Source organism: Triplophysa dalaica, chromosome 1 (genome assembly GCF_015846415.1).
Source record: "Triplophysa dalaica isolate WHDGS20190420 chromosome 1, ASM1584641v1, whole genome shotgun sequence".
NCBI classification, from domain to species: domain Eukaryota; kingdom Metazoa; phylum Chordata; class Actinopteri; order Cypriniformes; family Nemacheilidae; genus Triplophysa; species Triplophysa dalaica.
Genome location: NC_079542.1, coordinates 3,280,515 through 3,298,803, shown reverse-complemented (window position 1 = coordinate 3,298,803; position 18,289 = coordinate 3,280,515). Strand labels below are relative to the sequence as shown.

The 18,289-nt window shown below is 37.6% G+C and overlaps 1 protein-coding gene across 2 annotated transcripts in view; it reads left to right on the top strand.

Annotated features, from left to right (window-relative positions):
* The first annotated feature begins 413 nt into the window (after positions 1-413).
* Positions 414-18,289, top strand: part of piezo1 (piezo-type mechanosensitive ion channel component 1) — a 62,729-nt gene continuing 44,853 nt past the window's right edge. The window contains exon 1 of one of the 2 annotated variants that reach the window (XM_056755689.1): positions 414-1,470. In XM_056755689.1, coding sequence (XP_056611667.1) covers positions 1,407-1,470 — 64 coding nt within the window. In that variant the 5' untranslated portion in view covers positions 414-1,406. The remainder of the gene's footprint in view (positions 1,471-18,289) is intronic. The other variant, XM_056755682.1, reaches the window with a different exon arrangement.

Here is an 18,289-nt window from a genome sequence, read left to right as displayed (position 1 = left end):
GCAGAATAAATCAATCAAATACAAACCCATCAATCAACAGCTATAACGACCCGCAAATGGCCTATATGTATTTAATTTCTTTAACATAGTAAAACGTTATGCACACATTTCATCATTATTGCTTTTGGATGTACTTTATTATAACATTTAGAGTAAAAGTCTCCAAAAATGAGAGAAACACGGAGGTTTGTCTGTGAATAACAGACCACAACATCACACAGCAACCTCAGAAAGAGGCCTGTTTGCAAAAGTTATAATTACACAAAGTCACCACTAGAGGGAGCTAACGCAAAAGAGATGACCAGTCAAAGACACTTATGGCTTGCTTGAGAAGAATAGATTCCATTTATTTACTTTAATTAATATAGTCGTGTAATTATGAATTATTTGGTCACGTGAAACCCCACAAGAGAATAAAGTGTGATTAATGCAAAGTGAATCAATAAAAAGTGAAGGAATTGATGAAATATACAACCACTGCTGCATGTTTAAATTCCAGTGAATTTTAGGCGCGTCCCCATGTGATACTGAAGTCGCGTGCACGTGAATCACGTCCAAACGTGTGAACTTCAGCAGTTTGTTCACATCATTAACATTAATGCAGCAGAAACGTTACAAAAACGAGCATGTTAACACAATATAGACGTAAACGCTTTGCGTGGCTATTATTTTTCGAGCTGTCGTGTTTTTCGAGCCGTCAGATTCGTGCGCTTGTCTTGTTTTGTCAACGTCTGACTGAAAATACGGCTTTGTAAACAATAACCAAAAGTGTTGTTAAACTATATACGACTGTCATCATTCGATCTGAAAGTTAAACTAAAGCGCTTATTTCTCTGAGTCACAGAGTGAGCGCGCGCGACGCGTCGTGTTTCTCCGTGAAAAGTGACGTTACGGCAGTGAGCGTTGGCACAGAAGTTATCTGCCGTCAGTGGGAGTTACTTTCAGAGAACTGTTGGACTGCACGAGCTAACGCTCAAAACTCTCCTCGTGAGTTTGTGACACTTCGTGGACATAACACAGGCGATCGTGGCAGATGTTGTTCTCGGTTTAACAAATGATTCTGTAAGAGCGGTGGACGATTTCGTCGTCGGTGAATCACATTTTCCACGAAGATGTACAGCGAATAATGGACTCTCGCGAGGCAGCGTCTCAAGTTTTCCTCTCGAAAAAGTCGCGAATTGTCAACAATATTGAAATAAATAACGCTTAAGTGATCTGACAACGTCGGGTCTTTAAATCGACGCGTTTAGTGCACGCTGCGCTGTTTGAATGTTTATAAAACAATTAAACTAAATCGTGAAGTTGATGCGCGACTTTCGCAATGTAGTTTTTATGATCTATGATCTGTGAATGGTGAGAGATGGTCGTCGCGTGGATTTGTCTCGTGAGAGGAATGTGAGTGGACGATGGAGCTTCAGGTGTTGTGCGCGCTGCTGTACTGCTGTCTGCTGCCTGTCTCTCTATTGGCGGGTAAGACTTATATAAAAGTGTACTTTATATACAATAAACGTATGGGGTTGTATGCAAATGACGTAAAGATGACTGTTTAAGTAAAGACACTTAATGCTTCTCAATTTTGGCAGAGCGTTGGGTTGGCAACGCACAGAATATGGGTTCGATCCAAGGGCGCACATCCCTGCCATGGTTTTATTATTGTAAAAGTGTAGTCATGATTTTGGCAATTGCTAACCATTATTACCAGTTTTAAAACAAATAGCATAAAACTAGTGGGGTATAGTGGTTACTATGGTTTTACTTAAAAAAAAAAACCTATGGTTACTTTTGTTAAAGTATGGTTAGTTGTAAGGGATACAAAATACAACTTGAATGCACTTAAGTCTTAATAAAAGTGTCTCCCAAATGCAAGAATGTAAATGTTCACTTTTCTCCAAGGTTGGTTTTCTTGATTTAATATCTAATCTTTAAGGGTTTGTATGAGGACAGAGTACTCTGCGATGAAAAGGATTTCATAACTTGTTGAATGTCGTGTTAAATATTTACGTTGTCTGGTATAATTCGGTGTTTACAGTGAATGGGTCACAGATTTGGGACAAGCGGTATACAGCGTGTCTAGACTGTACCGTACATGGGTTGTTGACAAGTAACACGGGTCAACGTTTAAATGAAATTAAACGAACATAACATCACAAATGAAGGTTAAATATATACATTTGTGGGAGATTTTTATCATCGTTTCTTATATTAATTTTTTAAATGTTATTTGTTGCTCACATTAAAGACACAGAATGGGATTAAAAAATGGCTTCTTTGGTTTATGATTTCATATGCTGCATGTGTGACAGACAGGAATAAGAAACGTTTTTTGTTGTGTTAGATGACAGCAGAGCTTGTCCTGTGATGCTGGTTTATGGTTTATGTGAAGGAATTTGTCTCTCTGAACATCAGCTGTAACGTTATGTTTGGGAATAAAAGATTGCAGGAATGTGTTGTGTTGAGACTGCAGTGAGTGAGCTCACCTCATTCATCAGGTGTTTGTTTAAGAGACACGCCCGAACAGCGCACTTCCCCTGGACCTAAACTTAGTAGATACATGATACATTACAGCTTCATTCTCTCTCACAACTGTTCTTCTTCACCCACTCTTCCATGTTTCTGCATTATTTCATTTCATCCTTGTGAGTCAGAATTCTTTTGTGTTCTGTAAACATCCCGTGGTGTCATCCTACACGGTTAAATCGGCAGCGTTAAAAATTGTCAAATTAACACTCATAGTGTATATATAACCCACACTCTCAAAGTGTGGATTATACGCTGCAAATTACTTTCTTCCTTAGTCTTTTGTCTTGTTTTCCATAAAAAACATCTACAAATTCTTAAACCAAGAAGCATTTTCTTGATGAGCAGAATGACCTGAGATTACCCCATTGGCAGATTGTTTGCTCGTTTTAAGCACAAATTCACTGAAATTTCATACTTTTTGACCAAAAACAAGACTTGTTTTATTAGGTGAGTTTGCTCCGCAAGAAAATGCATTTGGATTCAAGAATGTTTCGACATTTTTACTGGAAAACAAGAAAAAAAGACATAGTTAGAAAGTCATTATGTCCTCACTGCGAGAGTTAATTTGACCTTTTTTAACACTGGCAATTTTGCTGTGTAAGTTATTGCGATCCTGTTCTTTGACTCATGCCGTCTGTACTCTACATTTCTTATATTTGATCCATTTTGTTTACTTGATACAGAATGAATTCAACATATGGCCCATTAAAGACAGCCTTTTTTGTTTATGTATGTCACATGGAAGAAAAATGGGTCGCACACACTGTTGCATGTTGAACTTAACTGTTTCCCTCAGGCTTTACGACTAAACATTGCGTGACATTTCTAAGACACTAAGAACGAGCGTATTTATAGAGACAATTCATGACTGTTTGTCTCTCGCAAACAACTTTCTGCAACCATGTAGCCCCTCGCTGTATAACTTCAGTCCTGGAGAGACCGCCGACACCCTGCCTGGAGTAACCCGGGGTCACTAGCTCCCTTTTCAAATTATACATGGTTTCTCCCATTGTTTAAAATGACTTGGGGTTAAACATTTATTATCCTCGGCTGTAGTGTGGTCTGAAAAAGCCAGCTCTGTGTGGCACTTTTTCCACACACAGCATTTCCCCCCTGAAGTGGAGTGGAAAACCCGAGTTGGCAGAAGTCCTGGTGTGTTTCATGTATGTAAAACTGTCCCGCGCAGGTAAACGTTAGCAGTACTAGCGGCTGACAGGATATTTGTTGAACATGTGGTTTCTCGTGTCATGTGGGACTCGTGTGGCACACAGGAAGAATCGAGACTGCATCATGCGTCTTGGGTTCTCCTCAATCTCAAGCATGCGGTCAGACAGATTTTAGCAAGGTCTCCACGTGGTTTGGTATTGCAACAGTGCAACCATTTATTAGAGTTCAATACTACAGCTTGCAGCAAACTTCTTTTCTACAGTTCTTTCGTTTTGCCATGAAGGAGGGCGACCTTATTACATTGTTGTGGTAGCAGCACGTGCTACCCATTCTTCTGTCACTGTACAGAGCACCACAGAACAGCATGCCTGCTGTTGGCTCGAAGCTGGAAAGTTTGCAATGCGATAGCATTTGATATTTGAAATGATTAATTTTTTCATCTGCATCAATATAAAATTATAGAGAATACAGGTTTCAAGGTATACAGAGGTTTGAGTCTAGGTTTCAAAACCATTAAGATTTTTTGTGATACCATTTCTAAGGTATAAGCTGCGTTAACACAAAAATACATAATTAAGTGATGTAATGCAATGTTTGATGTTTAGGCCTAATATATGAGCTATGACATTTTAAGGCTTTATTTTTTCCATGTCATATGCTGTATTTTCTGTAATGTTGGTTAAAAATAAAATCTATTTGTGTCCAGTTGAAAAGTTGTTGTTTGTATACGCAGAGATTTGAAAAAAAAATACACATTTTAGTGTTGTAATTGCAATACCGTGAAACCGTTACACTTTTGCTAAAGGTTATCATACCGTCAAAATCTCATACCGGCCCATAGAGACTATAGACCTCTTCTCAAGATGTAAACACTCGTCCAAAAGCACTTCCGGTTTCAGTTTTATTATTTTTAAATCTCACATATATAATTGAAACTTTAAGATATTCGTTTAAAACTTTGATTCGGTTGAAAGTGTTCTGTTAGTTGGACTTTGTTCAACCATTGCGACCAGAAGTTACTTTGGAACAGCTTTGGTTCAGCGTTGTTTTTGTCATCAAAAGTGGTCAATACGTAACCTTTTGAATTTGTAAAATCATTTAGTTTTTGCAAAATATTCTGATATGCACATTTGCGATACTTCTACAATTTCAATTTATTGTAGAGACCTAACAAAAGTAACTAAACGCCTTAGTTTGGACCTTGTACACTCATTTAATGGATTCTGAGTATTTTAGTGCCGTGTCTGAAAGTGAGAATGAAGGTCCATCCTGAAAGCCAAATCTTTACTCGTATAAAACAATATGGTATGAGCAGGAATACTTGAACACGAGAAGAAAAAAACACGTATTAGGATTACTGTATTACCAATGTACTCATTATGTAAATAGTTATTCCGATTTGACTTAAAGGCAGATGGTAACAAACTAAAGTACGGTAGGTGTAAAATGTGGTATTCAGTCGTCAACTTTATACCTGCTGGGTTTAATGAATTGATGGGTTAAGCACAAAATAAAGCACCTTTCTTATTTATATAGCTATTTCGCTTGTGCACACATCCCCAGTTTTCTTATTTGCGTCGTACGTTACACGAGTTCAGTTAAGTCCACTTTCTGCAACCGGACTAAAGTGCTCCTCACCACCGTCAGTGTATCAGCACAGAGGCAAACTCACTTGTGTACAGAGCTCAGCAGTTTTGCGGTTCATCCTCTTTAACAATTCATCGTTTGGCTTATTCCTGTAGCTCCAGGGAAAAGCATTATACACTTTTGTAGTCTCTAATGTTTGTGACCAGACCCAAGCAAATGATCTTTCTGGATATACTGTACCTTCTAGTGAATAAGCTAGAAAAGTGACCCTGCAGTTATTCATGTCATAACGTGTTGTGTTTGTGTATTTTGTCTGTACAGTTGCCTAGCAGAACACGCAGTCAACAGTGCATGATTCACTGTATGATGAATCTTTGGATTGAATTTTTTTTTAAAGACTAGAAATATAAATTGCATATTGCCATCAGTTGCTTTCGTGAGAGAAGCCGTCATTAAAAACGTGGATGCATATTGGCGAACTTTCTTAATGCCTTTGATATAAATGTGAACGTTATCAGTGTTTTGGAGCATAATAGTTTATCAATCTAAGGGGACATTTTACTCAAAATTGAAACTTCCGCATAGTTTCTTTCAAACCTGTAAGATTTGAAGCCGAACACAAAAAGAAGATATTTTGGGGTATGCTGGTGGTAACCACACAACATCGACTTCTGTTGTATAACCGCAAAATGTGTCATTTCTCGAAATATTTTATTTTGTGTTCCGCATAAGAATGAGTCATAGCAGGTTTTGAATAGACAGAGTTTTTATTTTTGGGTGCACTGTCTCTTTAAGGATAACATCTTCATACTGCTTCATAAAATCAAACACCTTGTTGATAACAACATCTCACCACGTGCTACTGTGGTTATTAGTGGTTACACTGTGGACCTGAAATGAAACGGCATAGATGCTGATTAAAGATCGGTCTGAAATAACTAACTGTCAGTGTTTATTTCACATCACCTCACAGAAGTGTACGCTGATAAAGTCCCCTGCGACCGGGACTCAACAGGAGCCCAGTGTTTTACTGCTGCTAGCAGCCGATCATTGGAAAATGGTAAATTTTCCATCAAAACAGGATGCAGGTCAAGCCGAGGCTCAGGGCTTCCACCAACAATTCAAAGGTCATTCTGTTGAAGACCCATTGTTACTTATGAACGTTTGTGTGTGTGTGGTGATTTCTACATGAGTCGTAAAACAATGTACCAGTTGCTGATCTAACACGAAAACACACTTGTTTGTGTTTCCTTCACCTGTGAGCAGAACTTCCCAAATACTCACACACTCCGGAAATGCTCATGTGATTATTCCAGCATTTCTGGAGCGCCAATACAATCATCAAATCATAATATTACTTCATTTTATTGTTAGGCACAATGTTCGATTTTTGATTTTGTGTACATGATTTTTTTTTTTTTTACATATTCTAAACCCATAAGCTTTTGTTAGCTGGGAGTGATACATTTTTAACGCTCCTTTTACCTCCGCCCCATCAGGTATGCAGCTCTTTCTCTTTTTTTACTCCTTTATCATCATAAATGCAGTATAATTATACGTCACAGTTTTTTTGCCGGAAAGAGACTGGATGAAAATATAAACCTGAGCTTTTGCCTCGTCTGTAATTAACGTCTGAGAGCTTGTGGTGGCATTTCGCTGCTTTTTCTGTTTGGGAAGTGAAAATAGTTGGTCTGCGGTGCTTTTTAAAAATGTAATTCAAGCCGATGAGCATATAGCAAGGCCCAGACGTCTGTACGAGCCTGGAAATAGAAACGGACGCGTTCTGTTTAAGCAGCATATTGCCAAAATCGCTTGTGATGTATAAAATATGTTCTCACACGCAGGTAAACTAGCACACTGTGAAGACATTGTTCTGAATGAAGTGTGTGCGCTCTGCTCACTGCACACTACACACTAAATACTGCCTACTATTTTAAGTGACACCAATTATTTTCTCTTGAAGTTTAACAGAGAATTTCAGAATGGCCTTATTGCTCAACACACATGTGCTTCATCATTTTAATGATCGTTTGGTTTACCATGATGAAATCAACACATGATGATGAAGATTAGCGAGGTGTTAATTGTGCTATCAAGGGTTTTAACTGTTGTTTTGAGTGTTGAAATCACAGATGACCCTCGTAAAATTAATAAATTGGCAGTTGGGAAACAAATAATGTGCACTGAAATTGCATAACAAGCAAATAGATCATTTTTACAGTGACACCTTTTGATTAATTTGTTACTTTAAGCAGTTTGTGGGAGAACTGGCTGGGATAGTTCCATAGACTCGATGATGTCATGACTGCAGTGATGTCATGCTTATGCGTTGCTCTATGTTGTGCTTGAGTCCGGTTTGCTGACCCTCGAGTTGTTCCAAATCTGTATAAATTTCTTTGGTCTGCTAAAGGCAAAGAAATATATTTGGAAGAATGCTTGTAACCACCAAACAGTTGTTGGCCACCATTGACTACCATAGTAGGGAAAATAAATCCTATGGGAGTCAGTGGGGGGGATGAGATCTGTTTGGTTACTGACATTCTTCCAAATATCTATCTTTGTGTTAAGCAGAGCAGTTTTTTACAAAAAGCAATCCGACGGTGATTAAATGATGACAGAAATTAAATTTTTGGGAGAACTGACCCTTTATAACAAGGGAGATTGCAGAATTTATGAAGTTGGTTTTGAAAAAAAGCGTTAGTTTGCCAAATGGCTATAATTATTATCGATTTATAAAAAAAAATCTTGTTTATATTTGCTATAGTGAAAGTATCATTATACACAACCCAGACATCTGCTGTCTGTGAGTTTCTCACTTCGCAACTTTAGCAGTACTTTTTCATGGTGGTCCAGCCGTAGAAATGTAGACGTTTGTTCCTACACGTCGACACGTCTGCCATCTTGGAATGGTCAACATTTCAGTTGCTGTCATCACTCACAGTAAAATCAGTAGGTTTTCCAAGGTGCCACAACATTGCATCGATTTTAAATGGGATAACCTTTCACGTGTGAGGATGTGTTTTTATATGTATTTAATCAATATTTTAGGTGCTTAAACTTGGGTAGTTTTTTATTGTTGCGTTAACTAATGAGATTAAGAATTTGAGTTGGGGCATCGTCTATCGCCGATGGCTGACAGACATGACGATGTTGAGCAGGAATCATGATTTCAACAAATATTTCACTTTCCTCTAGGGTTGGGAATCTTTTGAATTTTGTCGATTCCGATTCTGCTAATCGATTTTGATTCTTATCGATTCCCAGTTTCGATTCCACAGTTGAAGTAAAACATTTAGATTTCAACTAGGGTTGGGCGATGTCTACCAAATTGGCATCGGACGATGCCTACAGTGAAACATAGTGATGGACGATGACAACGGGGGGGCGAGGGGGTGGGGCTATATCAGTTTGCTAGATGGGCATCTGCCAAAACATTAAATACAATTATATCAGTGCTCCAGACTGCCACCAAATCGCGTTTTGCGACCAGTTTTCAAAGACGGCGTACTTTTAAACATGTATTTACGCATGTACGACCTGCACATTTTGAATTTCTTCCAATTGATCTTTCACATGGAAAGACAGGTAGATCTTGAGTCCACCCATGTTGGCTGTGTGTGATTAGTTAACTGCGCGGGTCACGGGTCATTCATGTTTCCCGCTGCCATTATCGACACGCACAGTTCAGGTCCTCATTGACCAGTTTACACGCACACATCGTGAGCGCATTACTACGATTTACTGTTTGCTGATGTGACTCATAAACGTATAAAAAAGTTTTCCATCTTCTTGTGTGCTCGGGTCATTCAGAGAGAGGTGAGATGTGCGTGGCATTCCGTCAAAATTCTTCACGCATGCATCAACAAGCCCTTTGCTTTTTACTTTCACTTCCAGCATGTGCCGCCTGTGAGTCTGCTTAGATCAGATCTCGAGACAATATAAACCAGACTGACCACTATGCTACCCTCACAAATTTGTCTTTGTAAGAGGCAGTTTAATGAAGGATTGCTTCATTGTTCTGCCCAAGCCAAAGATTTGGGACTGAGCTGTCCCTCACTGTGTGACTGTGTGTGCTGTCAGCATGAGAGTATCTGTCTGAGCGCATGTGAAAGAGACATTATAAGTACGAAAGATCAGCATGGGTTTATGAGACAGAGGTAAAAGTGAGACAGTCTCCTCTGTTGTAATAGTGAGGGTGTGTTATCTCTCAACTCCACATGGCGAGACTTGCTTAGATATCTCATCACGTCTGCGCGGCTTCAAGGAAGACTGCATTTATACTGCGGGCGTCATGCAACAATGTATTTTGTCTCAAACGTTTATGCTTAATTCAAATGTTCCAAACTGAGCTTACATTAAAAGGAAATTTTGCCTAAAATGAGCAGCTTGTCACACCACGAGTGCTAGTTTTAAGATTCAAATCATTTTTGTGAATTTGTTTTGTTGTACCTCTTACTTTTACCTTTATATCACACTGTTTCCGTTCAGGGGAAGTTTCTAAATGAAGTTCTGAAGGCCGTAAGCATCTGTCGAAGCTCTTTCTCTAATTATAGATTGAAAAACTGTTTCACAAACGCTGGCGTCATTGCATGTCAGGACACAGAATCGAGTTTCAGCTCATCTCTGGATCTGGTCTCATGACAGTTGATGATTCGTGGACTGGTTCATGTTTCCTCTTAGATGGAGATCTCATACAGTTTCACACATGTTGAGACGTTTTGACTTTCTTTTGGTCTCACGCAATGTCGTCAGAGCTCACCAAACTTGAACTTTGCTACACAGCGAGATATCGTTGGAAGGGCCTGCGTTATCGGTCTATCGCATTCCCATGCGTATGAATGGAAGTCAATGGAGGGAAAGGTCAATTCTGACCACGGCTTTTGGCATGGTTCTAAACGCTTGTATTTAAACCATACTGCAATCGATATTTATTTGTATATGTTTGCGACAATACTGTATTGAAATATCACATAGTTAGCTCATTTATGCGTTATTTTATCATCAGTATAATGAGTGATAAGCTTAAACGATCCTTAAATCATGATGTGCTAATAAAACGTCATACATCGGCTAGGTCTTTGAGGTCTTCCGATCAGTTACTGCTAACAGTTCACAGATCTAGATTAAAACCCCGTTTTAGTTTGAAAAGCTTTAGGGGTTGCGTTTCTTTGTAAACGGAGTCTTTAGAATACGCAGGCGTGGTTACACGCATTCACTTACTGATTGGGTCGTCTCGTCTGTATCATTGCGTTTGCTTCCCTGATTCGTTTAGCCTCTGTCACATGTGCCATTACGCTACCTGAAGTGATGCCGGATGAAATCAAACAAGACTAACATGGATTACTTCATCTAACGTTATCCACACGAAGACTTCCTTGCTTTACCTCGCCATGATGTTAATTTTGTACTGGTCGGTCTGTGACAAGTAACCAACTATCATCAAAAAACAACTTTTGTATGCTTATACAACTGTTAACATTTGTTTTTGCATTCTCAGCGTTTCTGAATGGTCATGTGATATGCGTTTTCAGAAGTGTATAGTATAAACACCGATTTTTTTCCTTAGACAACAGGCTAATGTTTATTTATCCGCTAACGTGAGCTGCTTGCATTATGTGATATGCAACATAAAGTCAGTCAAAAGAAACCAGCGCTGTTTCGATCAGAGATGCGATGAAGTGAGTCATATTGTTTATTAAAAGATGGAATGACATGCTAAAAAACAAGTATGTGATTTGCATGATTGAAGAAATTTTTACAGTTTATGTAATATGTCTTTTTGAAAGATTTGTCTCAAGCAAAGACAGACACGAGCCTATAGCGGTTTTATCGTGAGCTCTGTCAGAGCATTTCATTGGTCGAATGTACGGAATGAACACCCCCTTCACTGAACAAACGATGAGACTGAATGAACTGGTACATGTCGTTCATGGTCTAACATTCATGTGTTACAACAATGCATATCCAGTAGTTACTCAACTTTTCTGAAAAATAAAGGTAATGACCTGGTTTAATTTAATTATATATAAATAATGTTGAAACAGTTAAATCTTTGTATGGAACATTTAATGAGTTAATCCAGATAGATTTTAGTAGACTAATATAATGTTGATTTTGTCGACTAATAGACCTATAAAACTATGATTAACTGGGATGACTACAACTGCATTTTAGTTAAAAGACTATGACTAAAACTAAATCAAAATTTGCTGTCGAAATTGACCCTGATCCTAATTCTTATTTCGGTTAAGCCTTAAAATGTTAAAACTCTTTATTAAGTTGTATCTGCAACAAAATAAGTTACTGAAATTGTTAATATTATGAAAATAAATGTTATTTGAATTGCAGTTTCATTTTAAAATTTTGTTCAAAATATTGAGATGTGTATCGTATAGTGATCCCAGCATCAAGATATGTTTCAAACCGTGAGCTGAGTGTATCATAACACCCCTATTGACTACCATAGTAGGAAAAATGTAAATGGTAGTCAAAGGTGCCCTAGAACTGTGTACTTTCCTAAATTCTTTAAAATATCTCATTGTGTGTTGAACAGAACAACAAAAAAAGATACAATAATTATTCCTACTATGGACATCAATGGTGCCCCAGAAATCTCGGTTGCTAGCACTCTTACAAATGTCTTTCTTTGTGTTTAACTAAACAAAGAAATTTATTCAGGTTCGGAACAACTTTAGAGCGATAATTCATAACAGAATGTTTTTTGGGGGTGAATTATCCCTTTAAACTGCATGATTTATCACTTTTAAAAGAAAGGTTTTGATAGGTTTAGCAGTAATGTCTCTTCGTGCCTCGTCGAACACCACTAATAATAACATGTATTCGTTCTCTTTGATGTTAACTGTATAAGTGCAGATCTTAGATGAGACGGGACCTGTTAGAAATCTGAGACCTTTGTGGTGTTGTCCTGTGATCCAGCTTGTGCGTTGTAGCGTTTTGCATTCATCCGCTAAATTCTGCCCTTTAATGTCTTTAGCAAATGTATGATTTCATGCCTGTGAGAATGCGTCTCTGAATCAAAGAGAGACACTGGAGAACTCTCAGCGGTATCTGGAGTAAAAGCCAGATATTCTCTGGGAACTGCAGTGCTGGAAGAACATCACACTTCATCTCTAGATCACATGCTCTCGCGCCCCTCCAAGAACTGATTTCACCTCCAAACTTAGTGTAAACACTTCTAATGATTCAGAAAGGGAACTGAGGGTATTTCTGCATAACTGACCAATACAGAATTAAAATGCGGATTATTTGACACTCGTAACGGGGGGGGGGGTTGTATGAAACTGGATTAATAAGAGGAATAGAAGAGGAAGGCTTTCTTGTACATAGCAGTAGAATGAGATCACCGGTGGTGAGAACAGATGCCTAGATCTTTTTACAGCATAAGAGCCGCCCATATCCACATGTTCTTAAACATCTCGCGTTCGGAGAATCATACCGTTGGCTTGGCTGCATTTATTTTTCCATGTTTCGCTTTCCTCGATTTGTGGGCTAAAGGGCAGCCTTGGTTCGTAACAGCTTCTCGTGTGGTTGTCATGACAGCGGGAGGCACATGTGTGCCGTGTTTATATGAAATTGACTGCTTGTGCAATGCTAATCTGCGCAGACAGCTGCGTGTTTAAGTTGGCTGTGAGCTGCACGGGTTTACAACGAGAGTTAGAAACCTCAAGTCGCTATTTCTTTGTTCAGTTAGCGCTGTTGGTGATAAATGCGTACGCAAATTGGTGAGCTTGTCATACGCCAAATATAACATGATGGACAACCCTCAGGACTAGATTTTCAAATAGTTTTATATACTGCCCTGTCGTAACAAACCATACATTAATGGAAAGCTCATTTATACAGCTTTCAGATGATACGATGTTATGACTGGTTTTGTGGTCCATGGGTCACATATGATGAAGGTATTTGATGTTTCCAACACACTGTCCAACTCAAAACAGGTGGACAACTCTGTGAATAAATGGTGATGCTGGTGGGACGCAGGATTGGGGGCTGGAGCCAATGCCAGATAGGTAACGTTGAGAAGCTTTGGTCTATGAACGCTATGAACCATATGGAAAGACTTGCAGACGTCACGGTGACATTGCTGACAAGCGGATACGTTGCTGTTTATTTTCAACAGTACATGCTGAGACATAAGAAGACAAGACTTCATCTTTGAGTCTGACCATGAGCTTCGCCGTGACTGATTAAAACGTATTCATGTGTTTAGTCCACAGGTATGAAGGGCTGCAAATGCATGTTTAGAGACAAAGGCCTTTTAATGAAGGAGTTGGGCATGCTAAAAAACTGATGTCTGTTAGATACTGTATGAATATGCTCAGATGTCAAAAACATGAATTTCTTTCATTTACTCACACTCATATCATTTCAAGTCGATATGACTTTATTTCTTTTGCAGAACACAAAAGAAGATATTTTGAAGAATGTTAGATGTCAAACAACATTGGTCCCCTTTGACTTCCGTCGTATCTCAAAATATCTTCTTTCGTGTAACACATGAAAAAAGAGTTGCATACAGGTGTAGACATAACCAAATCTTACTTAATGGCGCATTTGACAAAACAAACACACATTTGATGTCTGGTTTGATCAGGGTTTAGCTTTTCATTCTCCTTTTGTATTTGTGTCCATTTAGGTTATATAAATAAAAAATAGTTTCAATAGTAAAATGGTTTGTTTGAAAGCTAAAGAGCAATTTCTCAATGTTTAAATACTTCCTCTCCTTCCGCTCTAGTATGCACAGACAGCTATAAATAAGCCATTTATAGTGATTTACTGTAGTTAAAGTGTAAACACTGCCATGTTTTTAAAACATGTTTGTTTGACTAGCCCAACACGGCGACGTTGACTCAACTAATGGCATGAGTTTGAGGCGGGACAACCTGTTTGTTTACTAATGACAGATGGGTGATTGTTCAGAAAACTTTTGTAAAACCTTTTATTTTGGTGACTGCCACACAAATGACAAAGCCTGTGAGGATGTGCACATCTGGGGTCACAGGATTGGAGAAGTGAACTAAAACGAAGGATGTGAAATTAAATGAATGAATGAAAGAAAGTCATATGTTCAGTCATGGTTGGTCTACACACACATTCAAGTAGTCTGGTTGTGTCTCGAACAGGTCTGTCCTGATCCCAGTCCTGTGTTGGTTTTTCCAGTTCCTAAATTACCATAATTTCCTACAGCCATCCAGTGTCATAAAGCAGTTCAGTGCTGGACAGAGCTGTCATTCTCAACACACTTATGACCTCCGTCACACTGAAACATTACAGGACTTTCTCTTTGATAGCTAGCGAGACTTCTGAGTTATTTCGTTGTTTCATATCAAGTTTATTTTAGTTTACTAAAATTAAACTTTGAAAAAAGTCTCTGTTCATTGAAATTAAATCAAATATAATAAATAAAAACTAAAATAGAAATTAATTAATATTATATATCAACAATAAAAAGCATGTCCCAAAATTGCGTAAACTTTATCTAAAATTAACATCAAAACTGAAGATCTAAAAATTGAAGCTTATTTAAAATATTAACCAAACTAAATAATAAAACAAAAATCAAAACTATAAAACAACTCTGTTTCATATAAGCAATGACTTAATGCAAAGCATAGCTCAAATAATTTGGCTTTTGGAAGAATCTGAAACATTTCACGTATTTATAGCGACTATTTACAAAGTTTTTAGAGACAATAAATTTTGGAGTTTTTCCTGGAAAAATATGTCTAGGTGTTTATTAAAATCTCTTACTTTTGTTGATTTGTAGATGTTTGTATCTCGACAAATCTGAAAAATATATGTTAGTTTGTAATATTACTGTAGTAAACATTTTTCATTACTGTTTGTTTAAAGAAACTTTATTTAAATATTTTAAAACGGGGTTATATTTAAAGAGACAGCTGAAGAGACAGGTACTTGAGACTAGAGTAAGCAATGGAAAAACTTAGTTCGAGAGAAGATGAAAGGGAACAGCCAGAGAGAAAGAGAGAGAGAAAGAAGAGAGAAGTGTTATTTCTAAGCAAACCACTGCTCTGGATTGAATATGTGTTCACTTTTTATAATGAGTCATTCATTTTTTGTACAGAATGACGTGAGTGACTGACGACATTCTCATTCTACAATCTAGATATACAGTAGATAACTGTACACTCGTCGCACATTTTAAAATGTGTAATATCGTCTTCAAATATAAATATTTAATATCTTGGACCTCAAAGCTGCAGGCGTAAATTAAATGGTGCAAATGTCTCTCCTTTTCCTTTCTTGTTCAGTGCAAAGACATTTGAAATAATTTGTGGTCGATGAAATCCGAGCGTGTAGAAAAATAACCGCAGTATTTTGCTACTGCTTCCTTTTTATTAGTGTTTTATCGGCCCCTGCTGTGCTCTTATTAGATCAGAGACACTGGTGGAAACCAGAGAAATGGTGCTTGCAGTGAAAACACAGATGAGCCTTCGATGACATCATCAGGTCCGGTGCATTCCTGAGAGATTCCTGTCCTCCTTAATTCTGTCACATTGCGAGAAACCCGATATTGTAAAGTGCTATCAAAGAACCACGCGTTTGCACGTGTACCTCAGAGATTTCCGTCTTCTTAGTTTCCCTCCATTAATAGGCTGTTTTTCTGGTGAAGTCATGAGGCCGTGCGAGCGACCTTGCTCGCGGAACACTGAACGTCTTTGTTCCTGCGTAGTTGCAGCTCGCTAGTCTTCAGCTCTGTGAAACCTTATGGACGGTGGCCAGAGACGGATTTGTCAAACAAAGGTTTCAGTCAGCGGGATGTTTTAAGATCGAGGGAAGCAGTGAAGCGCTGGGGACCCTGAAGTGTTATTGGGATGGACTGGAAAATACGTGTCAGGGAGAAGCCTTCTCTTTTGGTCTCAGCAGGGGACAGGGAACTCCCTCATGCCTTGGCAGATCCTCAAAGGGATGGGAATTATTCCCAGAATGCTTGGCACCTGGTCTCTCAGCTTGATTGGAACAATAAGAGCATCATCAACATGATGAAAGATCTGCGCAGAGGTCATTTTGAACAAATGGATTCGTCTGTTGATTCTGTGAGATGAAAAAGTAGTAAATATTATTGCCGTCTACCTCATAGTGAGGAACAGATAATCCTGCCAACAGATGAAAAACTGTTTCTGTCAAGTCGCTTTTTTTTGCCGTACCACAAGACATTTTATACATTTACATATTTGGAATAAGCATGCACACAAAAAAAATGATTTGCATTCAAAAGGAGCATCAAGCGATTCCACGCAAATATGTTGAGTAGTTTAAGAATGTAGTTTTGTGAACAAAAGAAATGAATGTACTTTTTGAATAAATCCAAACCATTTATATTGTACTAGTTATGTCAAGTTAATTAAACTCAATATTTATTCTTCTCAACGGTACTTTTTTTTGTCATACATAAATTAAACATAGACTACTGCATGTAAGTCTTTCCTGTGGCTCAGTGGTTAGAGGATGGCGCTAGCAACCCTATGGTCGTGGGCTGGATCCCAGAGGATTGCACTTAGTCAGAAAAACAAGGGTATAGTACAATGCAATTTAAGTCGCTTTGGATAAAAGCGTCCGCCAAATGCAGAAATGTAAATCAAAACACAATGAGGAAATCAGATTAATGCACAGTTAATGCTCCTTGAATAATGCTTTAACTTCTCACAGCCTAGGCACATGTACCACTCTTATAAACAATAGTCACCCTAAAACTCAAAAATACAACAACCTCAATGAATAAATGATAAGATTAATGAAAATTAAACACATATTTACTGAAAAACACTTAAAATAACACAAAATGTGGAAATGTACTGCCTAAATGCAGTCTTACGCAAAGCATGCTCGGAACTGGAAATCCCCCTCAACCAGTCGTGTTGAATTAACTTGTTTATATTAACTAAACTGAGCAGTAGTTCAAATGTTGTAAGGTTTGGCGTTTTACTTAATTTTGAAGAAAACACTGTCTTGGTTTGAATGATGAAGGCCAGACTGAACATACAATTTTGACTTTATAATACTACATAATGTTTTGGAATTGGTATTCATATGATGTTTCTGAGATTTGTGTGGTCTGTTGGAGAATGTTGTGGAAGTGTTTAATGTACAGCTTGCTTGCGTTTATTTTTAAAACATTTTTATCAGTTAAGTCTATGAACCATTTAAGAAGACAAATAGGAGATTATTGAACAAAAGATCATTACTTACCAACTCAAAAATACCTAGTATCAATACCTAGTTTCACAACACTAGCTGAGAACTTTTGGGTATGTTGAGCAAATTAATAAATGTAAAGTCAAATCACGGTTACACCACAAGACATTTTATAAGGGTATGGGCAATTTATCTAGATAAAAGAATTCACTTAACAAAACATTTGAATCTGCATTTATGTTTACACCATATTTCTAAATATAATATTTCACCATATATCCAAATAATGATACTGTCTTAAAAACTGGCCTGCAAAAACGTTTACTTGTAATTGACCCGTGTATGAAGAGGTTTTCGAATCTCAAATCTTCCTTTTTTTATGTCTTTCTATCTTTCTCATTTTAAACTAGTCAATTACTAACTTTTCTTCCTTTCTTTCTTTCTTTCTTTCTTTCTTTCTCTCTCATTTAAAACCAGTAAATTACTAACTTTTCTTTCTTTCTTTCTTTCTTTCCTTCTCATTTAAAACCAGTAAATTACTAACTTTTCTTTCTTTCTTTCTTTCTTTCTTTCCTTCTCATTTAAAACCAGTAAATTACTAACTTTTCTTCCTTTCTTTCTTTCTTTCTTTCTTTCTCTCTCATTAAAAACCAGTAAATTACTAACTTTTCTTTCTTTCTTTCTTTCTTTCTTTCCTTCTCATTTAAAACCAGTAAATTACTAACTTTTCTTCCTTTCTTTCTTTCTTTCTTTCTTTCTTTCTCTCTCTCATTAAAAACCAGTAAATTACTAACTTTTCTTTCTTTCTTTCTTTCTTTCTTTCCTTCTCATTTAA